Source organism: Orbicella franksi, chromosome 3 (assembly GCF_964199315.1).
Source record: "Orbicella franksi chromosome 3, jaOrbFran1.1, whole genome shotgun sequence".
Classification (NCBI taxonomy): domain Eukaryota; kingdom Metazoa; phylum Cnidaria; class Anthozoa; order Scleractinia; family Merulinidae; genus Orbicella; species Orbicella franksi.
Window position 1 is genome coordinate 15,385,713 of NC_138147.1, and position 27,200 is coordinate 15,412,912.

The 27,200-nt window shown below is 39.9% G+C and overlaps 1 protein-coding gene across 3 annotated transcripts in view; it reads right to left on the reverse strand.

Annotated features, from left to right (window-relative positions):
• Positions 1 to 27,200, reverse strand: part of LOC145481453 (midasin-like) — an 85,244-nt gene that overhangs the window by 12,778 nt on the left and 45,266 nt on the right. For 2 of the 3 annotated variants that reach the window (XM_081459947.1, XM_081459946.1), the window contains exons 44-82: positions 26,874 to 27,031; positions 26,427 to 26,574; positions 25,679 to 25,856; positions 24,894 to 25,131; positions 24,577 to 24,706; positions 23,538 to 23,672; positions 22,822 to 23,042; positions 22,206 to 22,519; positions 21,664 to 21,809; positions 20,856 to 21,089; positions 20,167 to 20,445; positions 19,899 to 19,994; positions 19,636 to 19,753; positions 19,414 to 19,477; positions 18,735 to 19,291; positions 17,998 to 18,086; positions 16,874 to 17,038; positions 16,477 to 16,572; positions 15,984 to 16,078; positions 15,758 to 15,882; positions 15,186 to 15,335; positions 14,555 to 14,664; positions 13,840 to 13,944; positions 13,069 to 13,206; positions 12,347 to 12,521; positions 11,569 to 11,621; positions 10,588 to 10,678; positions 9,749 to 9,872; positions 9,199 to 9,307; positions 8,649 to 8,764; positions 7,271 to 7,373; positions 6,099 to 6,287; positions 5,552 to 5,667; positions 4,971 to 5,063; positions 4,600 to 4,751; positions 3,811 to 3,963; positions 2,743 to 3,224; positions 1,752 to 2,030; positions 135 to 216 (exon numbers count right to left, since the gene is read on the reverse strand). In XM_081459947.1, the coding sequence (XP_081316073.1) occupies positions 135 to 216; positions 1,752 to 2,030; positions 2,743 to 3,224; positions 3,811 to 3,963; positions 4,600 to 4,751; positions 4,971 to 5,063; positions 5,552 to 5,667; positions 6,099 to 6,287; positions 7,271 to 7,373; positions 8,649 to 8,764; positions 9,199 to 9,307; positions 9,749 to 9,872; positions 10,588 to 10,678; positions 11,569 to 11,621; positions 12,347 to 12,521; positions 13,069 to 13,206; positions 13,840 to 13,944; positions 14,555 to 14,664; positions 15,186 to 15,335; positions 15,758 to 15,882; positions 15,984 to 16,078; positions 16,477 to 16,572; positions 16,874 to 17,038; positions 17,998 to 18,086; positions 18,735 to 19,291; positions 19,414 to 19,477; positions 19,636 to 19,753; positions 19,899 to 19,994; positions 20,167 to 20,445; positions 20,856 to 21,089; positions 21,664 to 21,809; positions 22,206 to 22,519; positions 22,822 to 23,042; positions 23,538 to 23,672; positions 24,577 to 24,706; positions 24,894 to 25,131; positions 25,679 to 25,856; positions 26,427 to 26,574; positions 26,874 to 27,031 (6,406 nt within the window). The remainder of the gene's footprint in view (positions 1 to 134; positions 217 to 1,751; positions 2,031 to 2,742; positions 3,225 to 3,810; positions 3,964 to 4,599; positions 4,752 to 4,970; positions 5,064 to 5,551; positions 5,668 to 6,098; positions 6,288 to 7,270; positions 7,374 to 8,648; positions 8,765 to 9,198; positions 9,308 to 9,748; positions 9,873 to 10,587; positions 10,679 to 11,568; positions 11,622 to 12,346; positions 12,522 to 13,068; positions 13,207 to 13,839; positions 13,945 to 14,554; positions 14,665 to 15,185; positions 15,336 to 15,757; positions 15,883 to 15,983; positions 16,079 to 16,476; positions 16,573 to 16,873; positions 17,039 to 17,997; positions 18,087 to 18,734; positions 19,292 to 19,413; positions 19,478 to 19,635; positions 19,754 to 19,898; positions 19,995 to 20,166; positions 20,446 to 20,855; positions 21,090 to 21,663; positions 21,810 to 22,205; positions 22,520 to 22,821; positions 23,043 to 23,537; positions 23,673 to 24,576; positions 24,707 to 24,893; positions 25,132 to 25,678; positions 25,857 to 26,426; positions 26,575 to 26,873; positions 27,032 to 27,200) is intronic. The other variant, XM_081459948.1, reaches the window with a different exon arrangement.

Sequence of the window (27,200 nt, forward strand, 5' to 3'; positions counted from 1 at the left end):
GATTCGTGTTGTCCTCGGCGTCGCCGTCGTGGTTTCGTAAACTTACTAATGTCTTTACCTGCGCAACGACACAGAGCAACAACCCTTTCCTCACAAACTAATGATCCATAGAAAAAGGCACTGTTTTACCACACCTTTGTTGTCGTCCTTAGCGACCAGCTGTGACTGAGATTCAGCTTCTGCTCCAGTTCCCTTCTCTTCTTTCATCTCTTGTTCCTGTGAGTAAGATATGAAATTAACGTTACCTCGTATTCGGCGTTTTACCAGAGTCCAGAACAAGCAAAACTTTTCATTACCTGTTATCACAACTTCGTCGCAACATTTTTGGATTGAAAAAAAAATTTATGTATGTGCATTTATGAAACGTAAATTCTACATGTTCGCTAATTTGCATGGCGCGTAGCAATGAGCTTTGAGTGAGTGCCATTACTTGCCCTCATCGATCGATGTACCGAAACCCAATCCATGATATTACCCACCCAAAGTAAAATCTGACGACAAACGCTAGAGACCGTTTTCCATTATGAGAACCCAGAATGCTCAGTTTCTGCGTCTCCTCGGCTGCTTTAAAGTCGCAAGATAGCACACGACTAATGTTTAACTGAAACGCGAACTACTTCGTAACAATCGAACGTAAACTAGATCTCATTAGTGCAGGATAAAATCGAGAAATATATTGCTGCCACGTTGAATGGTGAAAGGGAATTTCAACAGAAGTGGAAATCCTATCTCACCAGTTAAGGCGTAATTTGTTGCGAGTATTTCTTTTTTGTGTAAGTAAGTAATTACAGTGTATTGTAAGTCTTTAAGTAGCGTGATGTGTAAGTAGGTTATGCCATAATACGTAATTATTGCGTATTGTAAGTAAGTAAGCAAGTAACGTAATGCAAAGTATTGTAAGTAGGTTTTTTCATGCATTGTAGGTAAATGCTTGTAAGTTAGCAAAAGCATTAAAAAAACGTGAACTGGAGGTTTGATTTAGATAGCACAATTCGTGTTACAGACATGCTGTTTGGAAGAGTTTTAAACAAACATCGTTGTATAAAAATCCGGCTATCTTACTACTGGGTGTAAAAGATGAGGCCAAAACAAAATGGGCTGAAGTTTCGCATTGTGACGTAGGAAACTCTACTTTCGTAGCCGAATGAAACCTATTTGACTGTGATATGAATAAGACCACGTTTTGGGTTTGCGAAGTTAAACATCACGCTCACTGAAAAAAGACCAAAGTGCCTCAATTCATATTAAGCAACTATAGAAAATTTTAGCGCCTTTACCATATATTTATACCGGTTAATTTTCGTCCGTGAACCGAACTTGACTGTTAAACGGTCGAAATGTCGTTCTTTTCTAGCGTATATTTTTATCACGAAATAAAGAAAATTAGTTTTCCTCTTTAATTTTACGGTAACTGCAGAAATTCTCGCGCGCTCATTGGCTAATTTTCATCGTCAATATGCGGACAGACACCTGAATTTGTAATTTATGCGACGCGTCAACAAGCGAGAGCGAACACTTTGACAAAATGTTATCGTAGAAAACAAATTGACATCAGTTTTTCATACGTCTGTCCTGCTATTGACAATGAACTTCGTCATAGCATTGTCAAAGTAGTCTGCAGATCCACTCGGCTATCGCCTCGTGGATCCACAGCTACCTTGACAATGTTATGACGAAATTCATCATCAATAACAGGACAGACGCGTGAAAAACTGATGTCAATTTGTTAAATTGATGTTTCTCAAATCTACCTCTTTTTCATCCTCGTCATCTGAGTCTCCCCACATCTTCTCATCTAGTTTTTCAGTGTCCTGTCCATCCACTTCTCCCATCTGTTTATCCACTTCACTTTCATCTTCGTTCTCCTCTTCGCTCTTATCGTTCTCCTCTTCCTCTCCAGTCTCCACGTCATGTAGAGCACCCTCAAAGTTCTCGCTCATCTCGATGCCGTTTTCTTCGTCGGGTATTTGCTGTTGGGGATTTTCCTCTTTCTTTTCTTGCTCCTGTCCTTCTTGCTTGGTATCTTCAAGCTTGGAAGTGGCAAACGAAAAAAATATACCCTCAACACAGTTGTAAAAACACAGAAAATCAATTATTTTTACTCATCTTTGGTTAAACCTACAATCATGGACAAACGTCTTGGGACAAATTTGCACTTTTGGTGCTTTGGCACACACGCCAGACGCAGATGCAACGTCACCTGCCTAACCTCTCCCTCCACCCCACATACAATGTTGTAAACTAGTACCTGCAATTTGTCCTGATTTTCAGCATTGTATTCGATGGGGAGGGAGAACAGCAACGCGTTTTTGAAAGGATAACGGTGCCTTTATCAAACTTCAGTTGTAAAACACGGATAATTCGTTACATTACATAATTGTCCGCGGATCTTTTGTCCACGATTATAGTTAGTTTAAATTTTCTGCTTAGAGAAGCTGTGAAGCAGCAGGCCAAACAAGACTTTAACTTGAAGGGTTGGCTCAGGGAAAATTAAATTAAGATTTAAAAATCGTGATCATTACCTAATATCAAGGCACGTCACTGTCGAGAAGAACAGGCAATGATAAATGGAGAAAGTCACTCAATTAGCCGTGAATGTACCACCATTTTTTTCCAATCTTACAACAAAGGAACTGCACGGTTATTTGCGAGAAAAAAAAATACTATCTTCGGCTTGGGAAACGAAAAGCAACATTTATGGTAGAAGTAGAAAAAAAATTATTAAGTTAAATATTAACAAACCTGATCCTCGTTCTCTATTTGGTCACTGACATCCTTCATTCCTTCTCCTTCTCCGATACCTCCCCCTTCAATGTCTTCGAATTCTGTGGCCCCGTCCCCTTCACCCTCTTCAATTTCCGGGGGGAGACAGAATCCCTTCGAGGCCAGGTCAGTAAAAATGCTCAACAAGACAGAGAGCAGTTTGCTTGTTGCACGGTGGGCTGCTAATAAATTGACGAGGAGGTTCTGCGAGAGGTTCAAGTACTGATGTAGAAGAGGAATGGAACTTGCTAGTAACTGCGTGCAGAAGCCAATAGACGACAGCTGGACTGGAGAGCTATAAGCCGACCCTGTAGAATCAGCCATGTCTTTGAGTTGGGACATGAGGCTAGAGATTGCTCTCGTCACGTTGTTGAAGTCGAGGCTGTTGATGTCATCAAGCAAGCTTTGATGGAGAAGGGTTGTCAAGTGTCCATTATGTAGTTGTAAATTCTCAGTATCGTCTGTAAGAGAGAGAAAAAATAATTGGATGAAGCCATGACTACAAGCCAAGTAGAACTGACCAGACAGTAGGGCATTGGCTTTAGTTTCTGTAGTACACGACGGGTATTTCTTCGCCCTTAAGATAAGACGCTAGTCCATCCCAGGTCAACACAAGATTTTCTCAGGTCACATGACCATTTTTACTCCTGGATAGAGAGACACATTGTGAGTGTAAAGTGTCTTACCCGAGAACCTAATGAAAATATGGGCTGTTTCTGTTTTAATTCGCTAGACATTTAAACTTCTTTCACGATTTCTCTGATTTCGATATCTTAATTGGCCACTCCCCCAAATGGGGTTAATGGAATTAAACAAAAAAACAATGAAATGAGTAAGCTAAATGAATGTAACACATTTTTAACAACCCCAACTGGTAGGAGGCAGACTAGTTGGCTGCTTACGAGGAATTGAACTCAGGTCTACCAAGAACAATACCAGCTCGTGGTCAAAACGAAATTTGAACGCTGCCTCGTGAAAATTCTAGGTGTTGGACATCTTCAACTTTGGAACTATTTGCTCTCAATTCAGGTAAGAATGACACATTACCTGGGCCGGTTTCATTCACACCAGCATCTCGGTCTTCTATAGTACTTTCTTGTGAACTGTTTTCTGCTGTTTTTGCCAACCGCTGAACCGCTAGGAGCAGCGAGGTGTTCAAAGACTCCACGCCATTGATGAACGAGTTTAAAGTAACCACACCTAAAACACAATCGTAATATCTAAGACCATTCGTTGGTAAATTAAGTTTAACTCTGGAACAGTTATTAGGTTTCTCCAACATATTTAATCACGCCAATAAAAAGCGAAAAAATATGATCCTTAGTTTTGTCTTACTCTGGTCCGCAGATGTAGACGGATTCTGCTTGTTGTAAGAACGGACAGATGTATGACCTACAGTTTGACCTGGGACATATTTGTTACGTATTAAGCATGGTTCATACAGACCGTCAGGATTTGGAACACAAAATACAGAACACCTAACCACATTGATGGTGGGATTACTTACAATGTAAGGTATTTAACCTAATAAGCACATAACACATGTATCATCAAATTCAACTTTTCGAGTCTTGAGAAGTTTTAGTTGACTTCTAGGTTCTACATCAACGTCAAGATTGCTGTGTTATCTTCTAGTGACAAGTATTCAAGGATTCATGAACACATTTCAACATCTGCTAGTGAGAATAAAAAGGCTTTTCTACGAGGAGACTTAGGGTTTTTCAATTTCAAGGAGTTTTCAAGGATATAGCGAATTTTTCAAGGACTTTTCAAGGGTTGTGTGGGTCATCATCGCATGCTTTGTATGAGCCCCATTGCAAGATATCATCTGATTACCTTGTTCATCAACCTTGTCTTCATTCAAGGGTTTCTCTCCATTTCGTTCTACCAACATGTCAGTTCTCCAGGCGTGAAATTCCCTGCATTCTCTCAAAATCTTATTCTTAAGGCACATCAGTGGTCCGCCAAGGCCTTTATCTGCGGGACAACTGAAACAACAACTCCAGATTTGAATAATTTGAAACGACGTCTTCAAAAAGAGAATAGTCATTTGCACATATGCAGGTCATTACCAGAAGAACAAAGAATGATATCATAAATGATACAAAGTGGTAATATGCAGAACTTTAAGTAAGGACGGGACGATAGACTGTTCATAAAAAATAAACTCGTTTCGTCCAAACACAAGGAATAATTATGCAACTTACAACTGGGATGAAAACTTGGGCAACATTTCGTCAATCACTTCAGCAATTTTCTCCAACTTAACAAAAGCATCCAATACCGTACCAAACTGACGCCTGAAATAAAAAATAAAATACACAAATAAATAAATAAATAAATAAATAAATTACTACATATGGACATAACACGGACTCGATAAAAATGGCGGATTTCGATGTACATATGCGCATTAAAAAAATTAATAAATAACTATTTGTAAGTGTCAAATGTATTTAGCACTGTTGTATTAATTGGGAACACTGTAAAAAAATAAACAAATATTGCGAACAGAACATAAAGTATTAAGAATCCCAACTGTTGGGAGGCTGACCAGCTGACCAACGCGATCGAGGAGTTAAACTCGGGACTACCGAGAACATATTCAGATAGCGGTTAGGGTGGAGGATTTTAATCAGGGATCTCCTGATTTCAAACAGAGCGCCCTAAACCACTCGGTCACGCCATCTCCTGCATGTTTTTCCTGTTTCGCAAATGACAGATTTCTGACAGTTGCATTGGCCGTCATTTTCGTATCTTGTTGAACAACGCATAAGATATTAATTACCAAGAAGCTATAAAAGCTGTGCTGTCATCCCGGTTGGTATTATTTAACACGTGATCCGATACAGCAGCGTAAGGTCTGACATCTTTGCTTAGCTGTTGCACTTTCTTTACAGAACCCTGAAATTGAGATAAATACACTCTTCAGAGAAAACGGAATACACACATCACACAGCCTGTTACACAAAGAAAGATTGACTTAAGTCATGAATTTAGGTGTCAGTAAACTCATGAACTAATTCAATATATATGGGTTATTGACCAAGCGTGAGGTCAAAATGGCTTGATATTGGCCAAGTTCCTTAAACCATAAACACGCAAAAAAAAGAACGAGGCCAATATCCAACCATCTTGACCGAACAAGCTTGGTCAATAAGAGATTTATTATATGGAAAAAGAACACTATTTTCTTGTGGGACACAGCGGGTAATCCCGAGGGGGCAAGATAGCGCCATTTCGCCCGCTCGGGTAGCCAATCACCGTGCAGAATTCGGTTCCTCTTGTTCGTTCACGGAGTTAGCCATATAATAACGCGCGCTCATAGTTCATACCTCTAGCGTCTGCGTTACTTCTGTGACAAGAACATCGTCAGCAGAGGACATGGCCAGTGGTGATAGCAGAGCTTGCGGAAGTGGAGACCATTCCTGAAGTGACACTTTCTCACTGGGACAACACCTCAACAATATGGACATTTGTTGTAGAACTTGGGCCGTGTGAGTTAGAAGAGCCATCACCTGGACCTAGAAAGAGAGGAGAAACTTGAACAAACTTTCTTTAGTTATTTGGTAAGATAGTGATCACTTGCAGCAATGGCTAGTGCGAAGCTAACTGAAAGGAAATACTTAAAAATGGACGAGTAACCAAGATAAGACATATTCAAAATTGAAAAAAAAAAAAGAAAACGTTCTCTGGTTTAAATAGTTTAAAATTATAAGCTTTCGATTGCCTGTCTGCAATATTTGGCAAACAGACTGCAGATCTATTTGCTCGGGCCTATTTGTCAAAAGATTGCAGACTGGCAATGGAAAGCTCTAGTAATTTTAAACTATTTTAACCGGAGAACGTTTTTCTTGAGGGGGGCGTTGGGATTTTCGGTTTGGCGGACTTGGCCAACTTTTGGTTCGGTTTTTCGGTTTTCACACTAAAAAACTACGGTTTTTCGGTTTTGGTGTCGTGTGCGGTTTGCGGGTTTTCTCCAATTCAGTCTTCGGTTTTAGGTTTTTGTCAACCATGAGGGCGGTTTTTCAGATTTTTCAGTCCAATGCATTTTACGGTTTTTCTGGTTTTGTCAAGGAAGCTACACCCTGCAGTTCCGCTAAAACTCTAATTCCAAGGCACCACTTATATAGCCTTCTACCCAGACTTTCTCTTAGACGATGTATGACAAGCCTATCTCTTTAATTTAGTAGCCGTTATTTGGGTCGTAACGGCTGCCAAGCAGACTATGAAAAGCTAAGGATAACATCGAAGAAAAAGACTAGTTCTCAAATATCACGCGGCTGGGATAATGTCGTGTGGACTTTGACCTTAGACTGTGAACCATCGAGTTTCTATTAATAGCTCGATTGTAAGTTGTCTCCCCTTTTTAACTTGGAAAATATTATTTTCCAAGTTGTAGTGGTAAAACGATTTCACTCCATGAGCCTTATTAAATTTAGAAAGGAAATAGTCTGCAAAAGCACATTCTAGAAGTTCCTAGCAGCCTACAGAGATACAAACTTACCGTGCGCTCTTCAAGGTCTCTCTGAGGTGGTAGAGGTATCAATCCTCTGGTGACATCATCATTTGATAAACCAACAGCTTCTGTGAGCTGCTTAAGGGAGACACTGAAACACAAGCAAAATGAAGAGACTTTAAGAGCCTGATATAAACTGCTTCATATCGATACTTCACCAAACCGTAACGCAAGCTTAACTGGAAGCTTCAAAGTGGTGTGGAGATCAAGAGTAAAGGTTAGATTATGCGACAATCCATCAGTAATTGTAACTTTCACAACGTCTCATTCACACCAACCAAACTAGTTTAACTAAATCAGGTTTAGGATTTTCCAATTTGTCGATTACGCTTTGCAGTCATTTTGAAAAGACAAATTTCAAACCACCTTGCTGACATATTTTCATCAAATAGGATTTTACTTTGTTAAGTTGTGGGGGGTGTGTGGAATGAGCAACTAATTTTTAACCTTGGTTAGTTAAACCACTTTTTAAAAATATTTAAAGATGTTGGTGTGAATGGGGTATGAGTTTTGTAAAGAACAACGTTAGCCCGCACTTTGCCAAAAGCAGGTAGATACATGAAACATCGTTTATTTCAACTGTGGGAGAGAGACTTCAAGACATGAGAGATCATCACATTTATGTACGCAGCTAAGGCAGCTACGAAAGTGATGCCAGAAAAAAGTTCAGGCTTGAATGGAATTCGAACCCATGACCCCTGCGATACCGGTGTGATGCTTTAGAAATGTGGGAACTGGGGCCCGTTTCTCGAAAGCCCCAGAAACGTTTCGGGCCCGCAAAGCAATTTTTAACTAATCCGTATCTAAAAACAGAGAGGTGTATACGCCTGAAACTTAACGTATGAAGAGAACCACTCTTCATATTAAGAATATGTGAATAAAACAGCTCTGTAATCAAAACGTTTGAGATTTGCCTACGGCTTTCCGAGTGCGAAAACTATTCAGGACCTTCGAGAAACGGGCCCCTGGTCACTTTGTGATTTCATAATCAACCCGTAAATTACGAAATAAAGTCGGAAAAAGTCTCAGGACTGAATCTTTTTTCGAAATTAATTTTCGCAATCTACAGGTATATTGCCAACTCACATAAATGTACTCATTTTCATGTGCCTTCTTCTGAGGCAAAAGTCGTTTTCATCCATTGATCAGTGTTACAGAAAATAATTTACAGAAATTGTGACGCGCAAGTTACTCTCAGCTTAAAACTATTACTGTTTAAATTAATTAATATTTGCTGTTGCATAAGAATATATTTATAAGACATAGCTATCAAGGAAACTAGAAATATTCTTGCTAAACACTCAAACGCTGAACTCCTATAACAAAATTACATGCACGAAACTTTTCTACTTCGACTAAGTGTTACCTTGCACATCTAATGTTCCTCGAGAACTGTGCAATCACCTTCCTCTGTTCATAACAAACATGAAGGATATGTTGACTACAACCTTTACACCGATCAATATCTCCGATACTGAGTTCCTGGAGAAATAAAAAACAAAACAAAATAGAAAATAACTTCTTCTTCGTTTGTGGATTAAAAACTAGAATTGCTTCAAAACGTTCTGATCAGACTATTTGTGTCTACACAAAGGCTTATTTGGGTAAGTATTTATACATTTGTACCACTACTAGCACAAGCTTTAAGTGTGAGAATTAATCCAACTTTGCTATGTAGAAGTACACGTCCACCGTGGGGAGTTGTGAATCAAGAACGTTAAAAAAGGCCAACAAGAGTGATCTCTGATTTGTGGCTCCAGGTTTATGTACTCCCTCTTCCATGAATCTCATGCCCATTTCAATGTGCTCTCTTAGAATATGTTTGTAACTTTAAAGAGAGCGAAACGCATCATAGAAAATCAATGATGCCAGTTTGTACATGAAACAAGGGGTTCCATTTCCGTGCGTCATCTTACCTTAGACGGTGTTACCATGGCAACAGTGAACGCAGCCGACCTGGCAAGTGACTTGTAGTAATGATGGCAGCAACCCTCCACCAGCTGCTGTACTTCGTGTAACAGGTCACTGAAAAAAGGTTATTTCAACAGCAGAGTATGTAGCATATAGATGTATTGCAGGTAGTTTTCCCTTAGTCTCTGTGCACAGTGTATTTAATTTCACGTGGAAAAAGCGACAGTGTCACTTGAAACGTAATGGTAAGACCTAGTAGACGTCTGCACAGAATCATGACGTCTGTACACCGTCTCAAGTCGTTGGAACACAACCACTTTCCTTCATGCAATGCTGGATAGCGCAGTGTACCCGAATGCCTTTTTCAACGCGTTTTAGTTTCTAAACAACACAAAAGGGTAGAAGGGGGAGGCCAGTTTACCAACAATTTGTCACTGATTGTAGTTTTCCTTTTCCTGTCCTTCGTAGAGTCAAAGCGTAACTTGCAATCTGATTCTAACTTCTGACTCCGTGCAACTGAAAGTTACATTGCCTTCTTTATAACAGCATACTTACGGTGATCTGTCTGAAAGCAGTGCAACTGATTTTGTAACAGCCTCTTCGTCCACCGCAACAATCAACATGGCTTCCCTTCCCGTAGACTGCCGTTCAAGATTGAGTCCTTTGCGATATGACACTCCTACAAAAAAAACTGAGGTTAGTCTTGGTACACTAGAAATGATCATGAAGCTGACAGTAACAGAACGCCATCGGCCATGCTGCCTACTGCGTGTTAAAGGAGCTACGACATGGTTTGCGCATCTTGAAAAGTTTAGCCAAAATTTCTCAAGTTCGTCGTTTGTAATCGGAGTCAATTTTCTCCCTCCTTAACCAACCTTGCTCCTTTATAGTTTATTATCTCTTTGGTGTTTTCCTATATGGTAGTAAATTATTATTTTAAGGTTTCTTTCAATTTAAAGGTAACTTTACACGTGGCCGAAACAACTCAAAACTGATGCCATGACCGAGCTCCTTTCACAGATGCATTGTTGTGTAAATTACATGTCCATTGCATTAAATAACACGGTATTGCACGAAATGGTCTCATACACTGCACTGTAGCATTGCTCTCCATCCGGCAGATTCCAAACAAAAAAAACATACCACACCATCAATTATTTGCCATGAAATTTCAATGTGCATTCTTATTCTTCACGAATTTCACCCTTTACTCTCAAAAGTTAACAAACTTTTCTTCTAACAGTTATCAATACATGTTGGTTTTTATTACATATGGTTGCTAACGTTCTGCAACAAGACAGCTGGTCAACCATTTTGAAGGTGACTGAATCACCTTCGAAACCACGCAAAAGCGAATCAATTATTTGTTGTACAAGAAGGCATTGCCATCATACCAAGTGAGGATAACATCTTGAACAGGTCTGACAGACTTTTGCGTTTCCTTTGTTGAATATGTTTTCGCATCTCTGCTTGCTTTTCTTTCGGCTGGAATGGAAAGTTAATGAAAGAATTAATACTTCCCCGCTACTGGATGACTGAAGTAAGAGACCTGCACGGCCATTTGAAGATTAATCATGTGCAAGATACACAAACAAATTAGTGAGACAGTCAGTCTCCTCAGACAACGATTATTTTCAAAATATTTTCAATATATTAGTTTGTAATGGAGGCTCATGCGGGGAAATATCATTGAAAAGAGAATAATGTCATTTGCATTTGAAAAGACTCCCCGCATTAGCCTCATTTGCAAGCTAGTTCCAGTCCTATACCGAGAATACGAAAATGGCATATTCAGCAATAGGCCCTTTGCACGATCCGGTCACATGGTGCAAAATCACACATGCTGGTGAGCAAGTTGCGCAGTGGGACTTCCAAAACAAAGGCAGGTCCAGGTGGACTGGTACGAGTTGCATTGTTTTGGAAGTCCCACTGTGCAACTTGCTCACCAGCATGTGTGATTTTGTACCATGTGACCGGATCGTGTAAAGGGCCTATTCACCTTGAAATTTAAGTGCAATCTATCGTATGGAAACACAACAGACAACTGTGTGTCTGCCTAGGAAGAGACATAGGGTGAAATGCAGTGGTCGTGGCCATAGCCATGATGACCAAGAATCCCGGTGTTAAAGAAGCTTTGACTACAATTCAAGACAAATGGCAAAGACAGACTTGAACTCCATGGCTCACCAGGCCAAAACTTATCTCCAGTTTCTGCAGCAAGGAAAGACTAAAAGTATCATCACTCTCTCTTCGTGAAGGGTTGGAAATGCAGAGAGCTTCACGTAATACATAGAGCAAAATTAAGGAGGAATTTGGTGACAACAATAAATTTTTACACCCAGTGCAAACTGGTGTACAACATAACTGTGCATTACCTGATTGGTCACATCTAAAGCCTGTAATTCGTTGGACGTGGCAATGACTTCACCTGAAAGATTGTCCAAAGACCTTATGCATAGACTTTAGTGGCTTACATTACTGTACATAATCAAGACTGTTCTTCAAAACCCTCACGAAAGAAAGTGCCAAGTAAGCCAGAGTATTACAAAACCAATTTTGTAAGCACGTCAACTTCAACTTCAACTTGACTTTATTTTGCATTTACATTTTGAAATTACAATAGGGGGCTCAAGCAACGACGACGACGACGCAGAGGACGACGCAGAGGACGACGCCGAGGACGACGCCGAGGACGACGCCTGGTAAAAAATGAATTTATATTTTACAAGCGAAATTCGCGATTGTCTAGATCTGTTCGGTACGCCAATGGCTCTAAAAACGTCCTTAAGCTAAATATACAACGACGGCGTTCAATTCCAAATGGAAATAAGAAAAATTAGCCGTCGTCGTCCACTTTCCGTAGACGACCCAGAACTTGGTCATTTCACGTGGTTGTTTTGCAGAGGACGGCAAAGAAATGTACAACGATTTATAACGCACGTGCACAGCTATTGTTTTGCTCATTAAACCTTTGTTTGGTGACGTTCTCGTGGCCGTCGTCGTCGTGCTTTGCTTAAGCTCCCTAATATTAGCACGATACCTACACGATATGTAGTTGTGTTAGTAAAGTACTACTGTACAGTAAAAACACTTGTTTCGTTTACGGACGGCACATCTACAATCACATACATCGAAATACAATGTTACAAGTACCTGTAAAGTCATCTAAAGACATCACCAGCAGCATATACTCTTGTTGGCTCAGTATCTGCTGGGAAAGCTGCCTCATCTTTTCAAAGAGTTTTGGTAACCGAGTCTGGTTCATTGGGAGACACAATCCATATTGTTCATACGCTGAAACAAGCTGACGACCTCTGACACAATACACCTACAGCAAGGAAAGGTACTCCTTCAGGTTCAAAGTTACTTTCAAAACCCCTCTGTAGTAAATGGTTTTATAGTGGATGACTTGAACTCGGGAGTATCAGTTGTTCGTCTGGTGTGATCGTCCGGGTGAGAGTAGACGCTCAAGTTGTCAAAACGTTAATCAAAAACAATCGTATTCAGGGCTTCCCCCAATGGAACGATCATACCAGACGAACGACGAAAATTTTTCATGCTTTTCTACCATATACTATACTACTGATATTGGTCAGTTGTCTATGACTTCATGCCTACATCCTGGCGAGTTCAATTCGTACAGTAATGAACTCGACATAAGTGTCTTCTGAGCATCTCTTCATCCCTTCTCAAATGAAACTGAGTGTCAGGACCAAATTCTTCCAATTAAAGACGGGTTATACCAACATCACTTTTACGCAAAACATGCACAACTCAAATGGGCGTCTTTTTTCTAACTACGCCACATTTTAAAAACTGACGCAAACGGGAACTTGAAACTTCTAAACTAGGGAAAAATACTGTGTTGTGCTTACCTTTAAGTTGTCTGGTGATGCAAACCACTCAGGTTGTACACCTTTTCGTTCATTTGTTTGATGTTTTCTTTCTTCGGGAGAGCCAAGAGTCTTCTTAACATTCATCAAGGTTTTTTGCACCGGTTCATCAAGTGAGGCCTTGGGAACAAAACAAATCCGCAGCAGTAACTTAACAGTTACTAAAAACTCTTCCAGGAAACAAGCTGCTAGTATTGTACTACTACTATTGCGAAAAATAATAACAACAATAATAGTCAACTTTATTTAGAAAGGCTGACACATGACAGTATGAACTGATAAACTAGTGGTCCTCTCCAAGTAAATTGTTTCTTTAACAACAGCCACTAATCAAATACGTTATTTTTTTTTATATAACTATAACAATTTTAAACAAGTTACTAATTTTTCGCAGAGTTTTAGCTCGTTTGGTCAATAATTTTTTAAAAAAATATATTTCTTTGATAACTACAAATTGTTTAAAGTTGAACAGTTCTTCCGTTTTTATTACACAACCACGCTTTCCCTCGAATGTTTTTGTGGTGTTGTCACACAAAAACACTTTCATTACGCGTTGGATTTCAAACTAACTGTCTTTAATGTACTAGCGATATGTTTTGCACGACCTGTAGGAACGTTCTTCGAAACAGCTACTAGAGGATCCTGAGGTTTTCATTGAGAAGCAACGCGAATTCTACAGCACACTTCAATTATTTATACATAAGCAAACTCTTCATGCAAGTTTAAACTAACAACATTAAGTTGTACTGTTACCTCGTACTTGCGCACAAATTTGTGCAATGTATGATGGGATTTGTCAGCAGCTTGCTTCATCGCCCAGAAGTTAGAGTCATTCCACTTCGCTATTTTGACAAAGTCCTAAAGTCATAAAAAACAAGGCAAACCACATTACAGAATTACTCCAGAAAACGTCGCCAGAAAAGACTATCCAACCAAAAACAAAATCATCTTCTTCGCCACTAAAAAGCGACGATAAAAAGATATAAGTTTTGTTCCAAAATACATGTTACTCCCTTGAACCAAGAATCATGCATACTAAGTGAAATCCGTATCAAGTCAAGGTGCCCCATAGGGACATACAAGCTTTGTTCCAAAATATGTGTTACTGCCATGAAGTAGGTATCATGTATGTTAGGTAAAAAGTGAATTCTGCAACAGCCAAAGTGTCCCATCGGCTCCGGGGGTTATCCCAGTTTCTGTAGTATTAAGCAAATTAGGAGAATTTCTACCCCTCCCTATAGGATGGGTAACTAGTCCATCACAAGCTCCCCCCCCCCCCCCCCCAAACCCCCTTAAAACAAATTAAATTCGCGGATAACGATTCATAAATCTGTGTGGTGAGAGGCACTGTGAAAGTATTAGGTTCTTGCCCTAGAACACAACTGAGTAAATGACCCCGACCAGGACTCAAACCCGTACCGCTTGATCTGCAGTCTAAGGGCGCTCTATATTGCATACAACTACAAACCTTAAGGTCTTTTTCAATGGGTTTTCTCATTTCTTGTAGGGTTTGCTCGATGCAGGGAATGAACTGCTTGTAGTAGCTGTACAGGTTCCACAGAACATCTGACACTGTCACTGTGCAAAACAAGTAATGCAATCACATAATGTAGATAATTTGAAGGACGTTTGCGGAGAATATACTACACTCGTGTGGTTGTGTAAGTTATGATTTTCTTCATTCGATTTTACTTAGGATCTTATTAAGATAATTTCAAAATTATATCTCATTTCTCAACTTACTATCACAAATATACAGTTCACAAATTACTAACGAGACTTGGAAAAACGCACTTAAGATACACATGTATCCAAATACAGTCAACCGTATGAAAAAAGATGGCGGCTATACATTTTACTACAATGCCTTGCGAAGCTAACACAGCCTACAAGGCACAAAGAAAACCAAATTTTTACAATATTTGTCCCTATACTGAGGACATTGTGTACCTTAGGTTTGAAGATTTTATAACGTTTCTGTACGCTTTTTATGAACGTTATTAAGGTTTTCGTGCGCTAAGAGCTATGGGTAAATGTATCGGTCGCCATCTTTTTGCCTACGGAGGATTGTAACAACTTTCTTGGTAATAAAAAGTCACCTTCAGTTTTCCAAGTGCTGCCTTCCTCGTAGCACATTTCCTTGTAAAAAGCAAATAGCATCTGAACACGGGAGGCAAATTCACCAAGCGTTGAGCTTTCAATGAATCTCTGAAGGGGTTCGATTAACTCGCTGCCTTTAGGGATAGTATCTGTTTATGAAAGAACACAATGACCGTCGATGAGCGAACACGACAATTATTTAGGTAATGAGTTACTTGCATACAGTTGTACCTGAACATTACAACTGTTTCCACGATGCTAGCCGTACGGAATGAGAAGTATCAGATAGTTTAAACAAACACACAGGAATGATACACACGCTGTTTATTTGACGCTTTATAAGCAATTTCGGAATGTTTGAGGATGGCGGTTACATTATTACCAAGATTATCCATACATCATTAGATACGCATGCTCTGTCTCTCTGTCATTTTGTATAGTGAATGTAAATAAAAACCTGCTTATGATAAGCATTGCAATTTGTTGTAATATTTTAATAAACATGACCTACAACAGCCCGATGCAAGCACTTCGTATGCGGTGAATACACAAAAACTTCATGTATACTCGCCATTGAGTTCATGACCTTCCTCGCGTGCCCTAAACTGTTCCAACGAGTTATAAATATGAAACCACCACTGACTGGCCTTTCCTGTCGCCTTAACAGTAGCCACATCAAGTAGAGATGACCAGCATCTGCAGTGAAAAAAGACGACAGTTTACAAACCAGATATGAAGTGTTTTGAACACACTATGACAGCCTTTCAAACGTCTCCGACAAGTGAAAAGTGTCATACTTGAGCTCCATTTTTCTCCACTGTATAATCAGACTTGTCACGTTGTCCAGATGGTCTTTAAGGCTAACATGTTTAGCGGCATTAGACTCCCAGTCCTATAAGAGAAATATAGAAACACAATTCTGAATGGTAGAAGGAGTAGGAAAGTTGAAACATTGCGGCTTTATCTGATAGAAGTGTCTTTTTTGTTCAGTCAAAAATGAAAATGAAGCAAGAGACTGCTTGCAATGACGGACCCAGACATATGTCAGCTCAATGAGGTCAAATTCTTAGTTTGCAATCTTTAAATAGTTAAAAACCCTTTTTCAAAGTTGTTTTCTATCGGTATTCACCCTTAATACAAGCTGGATGCATAAACATTAGTACTGATAGTTTCACTCTGCTGAACCAGTAAGGTTTGTAGTTTGGTCCAATATCACTTTTCATGAACCTTGCGTAGGAACAAGAAATGATTACAAAAACAAAGTGCAGTATACTGAGCTGAAAACCTTACCTGGGCCTTCCTAAGCAAAACCTCAAGACCTGTTAGAATCTTCATCACTGGACTTGTCACAGGAAAAGACAATATTCTTTGCACCACCACCAACAGCTAAAACCAAGAACATTATCAAGAACTTTTAGTCCGGTTTTCAATTGAGTGTCGAACGTAATCAGGCAAGGAGTTTGGTTTTGGTTTTTGGTTTTAGTAGGGTTTGAGATTGGCTGCCTAGTCTAATTGGTAAGTGATAGGTCTGGTTTTGGTTTTAAGACACTCAAACATACCAGACCTTTTTCTTGAACAAAGCAACAGTTGAGCGAATCCTGGGTTACCTCATTTCTGCTTTGAGATACAATACTAAAGTTATGACATACCACAATTCACAAATTCAGGAAAGACAAAGTCTGTTCACCTGCAAAAGATTAGGATGCCGAGGCCATTCTGCCAACAACTCATGAACACGAACCATTAAACGCTGAAGAACTGGTTTCACCTTGACCACCTCTTGAATGTTGGAATCGTGGTAAATATTAAACGGGGTACCTGCACTTACAACACTTTGGGATTGTACTTTTTGCTGTGAGATAAGAGAGAAAAACATTTACGACACACTGCATAAAGTACTAAAACCTACAATCACGGGCAAAAGTCTTGGGACAAATTTGCACTTTTGGCGCTTTTGCGCACACCAGACGCGAACACAACTTCACCCGCCTACCCCCCCCCCCCCACCCACCCACCCCCCCCCCCATACAATGTTGAAAACTACTACCTACAATTTCTTCTGATTTTCAACATTGTATTTGGTGGGGAAAGGGAACAGTAACGCGTCTTTAAAAGGAAAGCAGCGCTTTCTTCAAACTTGTAGTAAAACACATACAATTTGTTAAATTACGTAAGTGTCCCAAGGACGTTTGTCCACGATTGTAGTTTTAAGTAACTCCCGCTTCTCAAGCATTTACCATGAACTACAGTACGTTAACTTGATAATTCAAACCCTATTTGGGTGGAAGCTTTTTTAAAAGTTTGAACATAGCCGACAGATCCTTTGAAGAGAAAATTTTCTAAAGGGAGATAGTTGTGCCTGTGCCAAGCTTGTCTACGTAAGGGGAGTTGACCGAGCATCAGAATGAAGAAACCACGGTCTTAAGTACTAAGCATTTCTGGAAAGCCATCTAGTTCTATTTCGTATATCGCTAAGCTAAAAACGTCCTTGACCTGGACGTTCAAAAAATTTCAGTTTCCTTCGAGATCAACAAGGTGAAACTAATGTAATCATCATTCTTCTACTCTCTGAACTATTCGTAACTTGCTAGCTGGTTGGTGATGATATATAAAAAACCTTAACATAGACGAACTCGGCTAACGTATTTATAATTTTGTCGTCACCCAATTCAAATCATGTGATGATTCATTTGCGAGGTTACAGCCCCATCAGCGTATTGGCCTTATCTTGAAATTATTGCAAGGGAAAGGTTATATGGAGTTATGATAACTTCATGTGTATTAACTTATGTCATGTATATCACGTCCTACCTTCACGCCATTGTCTGTTCGGAAGTGTCCTTTCAAAATGCAACTTTGCAAGAGATGGGACCAAGATAGTTTATCCTCCATATGTGACCCTACGAAGAGATGTTTACAATTCCAAGAAATTTTAGCGACGTCTAATTCTTACGTTTTTCGTTTTGACCATTTCAAAGTTAACTTTTAATACATCTAAAAAGGTTTACGTTTTCTGTACTATACATCAATCACAGGTCCGAGTTTGTCACCGCTTTCATGATCCGCATGCAGGTTCTTGGAGTAGGTTACTGTACGGCCGTCAAATCGACTTTAACTTCCTGGGACAACCTACTCAGTCTGTTTGTACTTTTTGTCACACTGCACTTGCCTCGCCCGGCAACAGCAGAAAGCATGCGACTTAATAAAAAGAACACACAAACACTACTTAACAGTTGCCTTTATTTTAACCTGGATGTTTGGCTTGGAGACTTTGGTCCGCAAAAATTAAGTGTCGCGAAATATCGCTTTCCAAAATCGCGAAATTAACATGTAAAAAGTTCAGGTACTTCACCACACAAAACAAGCACAAACGTAACTTTTTCTGACAAAAGTGCTAACAATGCTTGTGCAGTTAGGTTTAATGAGTCTAAAGGAAGAAAACAATATGTCTTTTCAGTTTATTTGGTGTGATGTAGGAACAAGTCTGCTTTTACTTGTAAGTCCATCTACACTCCTATACTTTACCCCAGGAATAAGACGTCACTTACATGGAATGATGGCATTCACCACTGCAGCAGTTTGATAACTCCACTGGAAAGTTTCCAAATACAACGTCTCTAAGGACTCACTTGGGCAGCGGTCTGTCCCATCTAAAGAGAAATCTTGACTTGATGGAAATCGACAGAACGTCTCCTCGTGTAGTTTTCGGATTTCCGAGAAGTCGGTAATGTTTGACATAAACAGTTCAGCGTCTGATTTTGAAGCATGTGTAGATGACTCACTTTCCCCCTGGGGGACGACCACATTCTCATTCAAATCCTGGGGAGCCATGATGTCCTTAAAATCTCCATCAAAGGTTGGAAAGGCCTGGCTAAGGGCTTCTTTATTCTCTTCATCCTCAGTTAGATTTGAGCCATGAATTTTGTTCCTAAATTTGAACAAGTTTCCCTCCTCCTCTTCTCGCTCCCTTTCTTGTTCTTTGAAGATTTTCCATTTGTTCACGAAAATTGCCAGAATTGAAGTCACTGCCTGGTACATTTTGCTATCGAGGAAGCCATGTTGGATGGAATGATTACGAAGATAAAGCACTGACAGGCGTAAGATCCTGCAAGATATACACAAAAAAGGAAAGTTTAATAAACAGATATCGCTTTACAATACAGTAAGCCACTGTCGTGTATCAGAAAGCATAAACTATTAACAAGCTAAAACAGGTGATAGATGTACCTGTATGCCACAAGTCCAGATGCTGAAGCGGCCATTTCACGACCTTGTAGATATTTGACCGATCCTGAAGTTAAAAGACATATATAAACATTTCGATAAGCTGTGATTTCCATGAAACTAAAACTCAAAAAATCAAAGACAAATGGAACTGCAATATAATAATGCAAAGACCTATCACCGGTGACTCAACTCTTAAGATCAGATGACATTATCAAAGCCTACCTTGGATGCAACTATCAACAGAGGGTGACATAAGAGACACTGCAGTGTCCAAACAGGACGACGAACTTGACATGGGGAACTGACACAATAACTGCAAGACGTCGTCTGGACCACTAAACTGTCGTGATAGAGTGATACAAACAAAATCATTAAGTAAGAAAGTAACGTTTTTATGTGGTGTCAAGCATAGTGTGATAATTAGTTCCATTTCTATTACGTATAAGTGAAAAAAGTACCTGCAACTTGAAGACGGCGCGAGTTACCTGTGACTTGGTGTCCATTGGAAGCTGAACGCAAAAAGTGTATTGTTGAAACAGCGTTGATAGCTTTGCTGACATGAGGGATACCCCGTAAATGACCTACAATGACGACAGAACCATAGTTGTTAGTTAAAACCCTCAAAATTCCCGCGACAGTGGAAGTAGAATGTTGTAAACTAGTGAATCCTGCCCTAAAAGCCTGAACTGACGCTTTGCAAGAAAAAAAAACTCTTTCAAGCGAGATTTCTTAAAACGTCCACACTCCTCTTACCTGAGACACGGCAGCAACAAAAGGTCCCAGTAAATCGCAGTACAGTGGGTGTTCTTTCTTTAACCGCAGGACAAATCTTTCTGCAGATGTGTACCACGCTTTGGCTTTTTGAAGAGCTGAGTTGACAGCATTCCACTGAATATTTCCGAGGACACCTTCTTTAAGTTGGGCATACATTTGTGATGCCAGCCCACTCAGGGAGTCAATCAGGCTGAGAATTGTGCTGGTATCACCCACTGTACTCAAGTAGTGTTTTACTTCAGAAAGAATAACTTCAAACTGTCGAACAATAATGAATACGATTAAGTCAGTTCGTCTTGGGATCCAAAAATAAGAGCCAAAGGAACTCTCAAATTCACAAAGCTACCTGTTTATGTACGCAAGATCTCGAGCATTTAAGATTAGGTTCCAAATTACAAATTCCTTAATGTGACCACATGAGGGCAGACTCTCTAAGTGTAAAACGGGTTGTAGGCTTTTGTTGAAATTGTCACAATACCAAACAACCTATCTTACCAAAACATATACGCTAAGGCATTTGTTATCTGAGACAGCCTCTAAATCGGTATCCAGTTTATAAAAAAAAAATATTAATTTTGCGGCTTTGCTTTATTTAAGTGCCCAAAGCGAATTCTCCAGCAGATTCACCTCAAAACGTTATGCTCAGGTACCTCTATCAGAGGCTTTACCTGTGAAATGGCCGGTCTAAAAGCTGAATTCTTATCCAGATGTTGAGCTCGAACTCGGAGTTCTTTTAGTTTGGTTAACAGCCGCCGGACACGCCAAGGATTTGAGGTTAACTGTGATTCACTCCAGCACTCCAGTGACAACAGAGCTTCCAGTTGATCTGAGCTGGTCTTCAAACCGGTCCAATATTCTTCTGCGTAGTACCTCACTTTTAACTCTTCTTCAAGTCTTTGAATCTGTCAAATCCGTTTCTCAAATACATTAATGATTCATTAAACTTAAACAAAGTTAATCTTGATCGTGACCATGTTTGGATATATGATCTTAATTAGCGTAGATGTTTGCGATTTTCCTCTGTTTTCCCTTAAGTTTTAGTCTCGATTAAGAAGATATATCAAACACTCAAGACAGTGTTTGACCACATTTCCAAACACCTTGACGTTCATCAAACATACTCCACTGCGCTCACCTGTCGGTGTTTGGAGATGTGGTCAAACGCGGTCTTTCGTGTTTGACACATTACAGGCTCAGCTTCTTGAAGCAGTTGTGACTCAAACGACTATTTTCTGGCCATTAATTAATAGGACCTTGTAGTAATGCGATGGCTTCTTTTAGTTGCTCAGGGAAAATGGTTCTCAATTACTTCCACTGCATTTGCATATGGCATTTTCTGTCTACCCACCTTTAAAAGTGCGAGAAAGCGTAAAATTCAGCGACCAAAACATGTTTCAATACCTTCAACTTAACGACCTGCAACCGAACAGTACATATTTCTTATAAAATAAAGATCAGAATCACAAGTGAAGTTACCTCTTTCTTAACATGCTGCAACACAATGCTGTTCTTCTCCACAGGATCCACTGTCCCAACAGGAGACAGGATCAACGACAGCACCAAGCCAAGTTGTACCCACATCTTGCCACGGCAAATGGAATCCCATAGAATGTCTCTGGTGTCTGAAAAAAGGAAATGACTGCTGTGGGAATCCCTGTAATCACTTGTGGCCTAACAAGGTCCACTGCCGTCAATATAAGCACAACAATCTCTCTCCATTACAACGAAACTTATCCGCTACTGAGAACAGGAGGTTAACCTTATTTTTATTAATTCAAGGTGGGCAAGAGCATGGAGAGCATATAACTGTTCTGAAATCAAGTACATAGTTTCCAGAATCTCGTAATTCATTACATGCTTTAAAGCTTCTTGTACAAGGTAATGGAATGACAAGAGATGGTACGAATTGTGACAAACATAGCAGCTGTAACAATAATCATTTTGGAGAAAAACGAACTGAAAAATTTCAACAGACTACAACTTTCAAATTACACACAGTGAGATGACAAAATCTTTACCATCAGACGCTCTCTTCTGAAGATGTTGAAGAAGGGACATTCCTTCAAGGCAATCCGTCAAGAGATTTAATATCAACTCAGCTTGTTTTGCATTACCAGTGGCCTGTCTATAACCATCCGATATACTGAGGACAACACCTTTCAAGGTATCTACGGCAGAAATGTTCCCATCCATAACATTTTCATTTGTGATGGTGCTTAAGAAAGTGTTCACAACACCCGTGATGTGCAGCTGGCTGGTTGGAGAAAGGATTTCTTTAACTGACAATAAGACTTGAATAAACTTGGAGATAAACAATTTGTTACTTGAACTCCTGCAAGAGAAGAGGGCAAAGAACAAGCATCAGATGATAATGATGATGATGATGATGATGACGATGACGATGACGATGCTGATGCCGATGATGAAACTCTATTTGAGTGTCAAATAACAACCTGATACTAATGTGGGACGTTCATTAAGACTAGATCCACGTACTTCAGCCACAACACGACACTATTTAACAAAGCCCCCTACTTCCACACAGCAGTTGGCCTAGTTAAGTCTTATTACTACCAAGATCTGGCATATCAACAGGCAGACCACTATAAAGGGGACAAAATAAGACTGACTCACCTTTCCACTTCATAGCGGTTATCAAGAAAGTCTCCATTGACCCAGACATGTTTGGATAGCACCTGCAGTTGTTCGATGTTGTCATGATACTTGCCAATCGTTGTAGAAGTTAGAGCATCAAAATGCCCCTCTGCAACTGGCTTCTTTGATGACAAACTGTCCAACAAATTTTTGGTTCCTCCCAGAAGGCAGCAAATACTTGATTCTTTACTATCAGCATCCTAGCATGAAAATTGTACAGAAAAAGTCAGTTTACAGGGGTGCACAAGGGTATTCAAGTATTGTCAGGGGGGAATACAGGGGAATATATAACTAATAGCCTCCATTTGGTGCGAAAATATGCTCAGATATTTCTGCGCGGACATTATTTGTTCCGCAAATAGTGAACAAAAACTGATAGATTTGATGGATTACAAAGGTTCATATCTATTACTGTAGGATAGTCGGGTGATTATAATTTAATGGTGGCTTTACATCAACGAACCAAAGTATTTTGCAAGCTGATACATTTTCCCTCGAGAATTAAAAATGAATGATTCTAGCATGGACAAAATTCCAGATTTTTGCAGATATAGAAAGGTAACTAGGCAGAACATTTGCACACGTGTCCAGATTTTAAGACTCGGCAGGGATCCCAGCCAGCATTCAATATTGGCAAGCATTGCCATTTGAAGTGTTTCACATGTTTTCAAACCGCCGAAGAATGAGAACATTACCTGTCGAGGATAACCTTGCCATTCTTGGTTGCTCTGATTCCATAGCTTATGGCTCCTCAACATGAGGCATTTGAACAGTACCTCTGACTCCAATGACCGGAAGATGGAACAGTAGTGTGCCTCCATGTTGTGCCCCTAAAGATGCAACAGAAGTATTTTAATTAGCATGAACAATTTCCAGTGTAGCCTAAGGGTGACAAGTTAATCTAAGGCCTTAGAAACTGTAATGACATAACAAGGCTGGTCCCTGAATCAAAGACTCAGTATTTGACAATTCCTTCCAGGCCCCCTCAATTTCTCAAGCCATTGTGTTAGATAACGATACAGGTCAAGAGAGACACAATGGCCTCATGGTTAGTGCGCTCGTCTCCGGATCGAGCAGTCCGGGTTTGAGCCGTGGCCGGGGACATTGTGTTGTCCTCTTGGTTAAGAGACTTTACTCTCACAGTGCCACTCTACCCTTCGATGGACCAGCATCCCACCTAGTGGATGGGGGGGGGGGGGGGGATTAGAAATACCGCATTTACTCGAATAAGCGCCGCCCTCAATTAAGCGCCGCACATGGGGTCGAAAAGTTAATGAGCGCCGCCCTCGAATAAGCGCCGCAGCTGCGGTGCGGCGCTTATTCGAGTATTTCAGCAACAGTCAGGACATTGACATCGAGTGAAGCGTTGTTGAAAACCCGGCAGAAAAGTATTCACGAGGCTGTTGTGAAAGCCAAAACTTAGGTTAACTTCAAGCCTGTAAGCCATGAAAAATACTCATGAAGTAAATTAAATTGTACAATCAAAATATTTTGTTTTTTTGGTATGAGCCCTTTAAATAAGCGCCGCCTTCGAATAAGCGCCGCCCTCGAATAAGCGCCGCACCGGAGACACGAAAAATTAAATAAGCGCCGCGGCGCTTATTCGAGTAAATACGGTACCCCTAGTTCCTTCATGCTAGAGAAACCGGATATAAGCGCCAGCCTGATGGGCCACTTGGCTAGTATGTAGACTTTATTTACAGGTCAAGTGCAAATACAAAGATATACTCATACCTCGCTTGAAATAACTTGCAAGTGGTGGTAATAAGCCTGTGTCTCTGGTTCTGTACTTGTTTTTTCTAGCTGGTAGCAAGTGAGTGCTTTAAGCTGCTCGTTCACAGTTCCCCCATTTTGGAATGTTGTTCTACAAGTAAAGAAAATTTGGCTTTACACATTGAATACTCTGAAAGGTTGGGTGCAGTTGCTGAATATGTTCCTAACGTTACGGATATTACTGGCAATTCCGTTATCAGTTTTCCTCGAGTGTTATTTTTCACAGACATTTAACAGCCCTTTCAATGCAAACACAAGTTTTTGACATGAATACTAACCGACAGGCCATTTGATTTGCCATTCCCAGCATCAAACATCCAAGGACGGATTGTTCTTGCAAACAACAAAGGTTGTCAAACAAAGGCAACAGTACTTGTTTCATGGCCACCTCACTCGGGGAGGTATTCTTGCTGAATGCCATGTCTAATTCTGAAAAGGTTTCAACTGATTCAATGATCTCCTGGGTTGGTACCAAATTTCTCGTAATAATCTCCTCCAAACTGGTAAGGATCGAATCTAGGACAGAGTGCAAAAAATAGAACTTCATAAATTAATGCTCTCCTTCAATTCAATAGATCATATCCGTGACACGAGGATTATTGATTTCATAGTGCTTCACTTCATAGCCTTTTTTGTATAAGCTATCTTTATCAGAGTTTCCAAGAGGAAAATGTTCTTATTTGCAGTGGCACGTATAACATATCCATGCAATCTTTTCTTCTTTTGAGGGACCGGGTCTAGGCATAAACTATGTAACACTTGTAAAGCCATAAAGCAGCCACAGTTTGTATATGGCTGCAATGGCTATCACAGGCCTCTTTTTCGGGGCGGGGAGGGGTGGAGGTTAGTATACTACTGACATTCTTCTAACAGAAATTCCATTTTAGGTCATTTGTCAACTTTTTAACCAACTGTGATTTTCCATTTTCCTTCTCTGGACTTGGCCTTAACAATAAACGTTTTTTCCAAACTGTCGTTGCCCAGGCAAAGTACACATTATATGGCAACACTGAGTTGAAAACTGTACTTCCAAAGTAGAAAACACTCTCTTACATAGGCTTACCGCATTGAGAAAAGCATTCTTCGTTGAATTCAAGCCTGCTGTCCAGCATTATTCTCATGACCTCTATTAATTTGGTTTTCACTTCTGTAATCTTGCATGTTGGTACCTTCAGTTCAAGTATAGTCTTCCCTAATTTGGCGTGTTTGTCAATCTCTTGGCAAAGACGTTGCATTCGTTCCTGCATAGTTGACACATCATTTGTTTTATTATACACTGTAGTCACCATCTGTCTTCTCATTGCCTAAAAGCCTACAGTTTATTCTGGGAAAGGCGCAACCTACAGATTATTCACTTATCTGCCAGCAGATTAGTAAATAATGCGTAGGTTGCGCGCGCAATGCATGATTTCCAAGAGCAATGTCAAGTTCCCGTGAGAACATGGCTTGTCAAAAATGAACTGTGTTCAGTGCGATAATGCGTTTGTCATTATTTTCTTTAAAACAATGGATAATAAAACAATTATGAGATTCGGTTTTTGTGATATCTGAAATAATCAAGGTCTCGGTTAGTGTTATTAGCTTCAGCCTTCGGCTTCAGCTGATAACACTTACCTCGACCTTGATTATTCCGGATATCACAAAAACCTCATCCAGTAATTGTTTAAAATAAACTTTCATACTGTCATTTTTTCCTTTTGATAAACATTGTACACACCAAAACCACAACAACCGCTCCTTTCTATCCCAAACAATAAGACATTCTGTGTCAAAATGTATTGTAACTTCACCTGATGCAAACATTTGCTCACCCAGATCTGGTAGAAAGATTTTGACCTAAATGGTGGAGGATGACCATATGCAGCTAGAATCTTTAAGTAAGCTTCAGTCATTCTACTGTCTGCTTCCAGAGTCCTCTTCAACTGAGTTATAACTGTGACAAGTTCTCCCGGTAGGTTACTACAAGAAAAACAAACACAAAACAGAAGATAAATTAATGATGAGGTAATAAAAACATATGCTTAAAACGATAATAACTTTAACCTCCTGAAGGCATTAACATCAGTCACACAAAGGCATTCCCCATACATTTATGCACACCCACTCTACTAATAAAAACACTGGTCCATCTGTGTTATGTCTTTAAATGATATTGCGACTATAATTTACTAATTCCATGAGATTATCAGTCTTGGAAATTTGAGGTTTCAAATAGAATTTCCACTAAACTCCAGCGTGCATTAAGTGGTGGCAGTTACCTGTGGTTAAAAGAACCAAAAGCCTCTAGCACAGAGTTAACAGTGTGCTCTAGCACCCAGCCCCAGTGAAGGGAGAGAACAGAGATCGAGAAATTTTCTCTGGTCTGCTCCTCACACATACTCCATAGCCGGTCTCTCCATGCAAGGCCATCAACCATCTAGTAACAAAAAGAAAAAGAAAAGAAACAACAGAACGGGGCCTAATTATAGAAGAAACCAGTAGCAGTAAAGAAAAGTACATTTAAGGCATTTAACTTAAGAATATTTATCACGTTGTTACTTAAGGGTAAGGTGTCTATTTTAACTAGGTAAACTTCAAACAAAAAT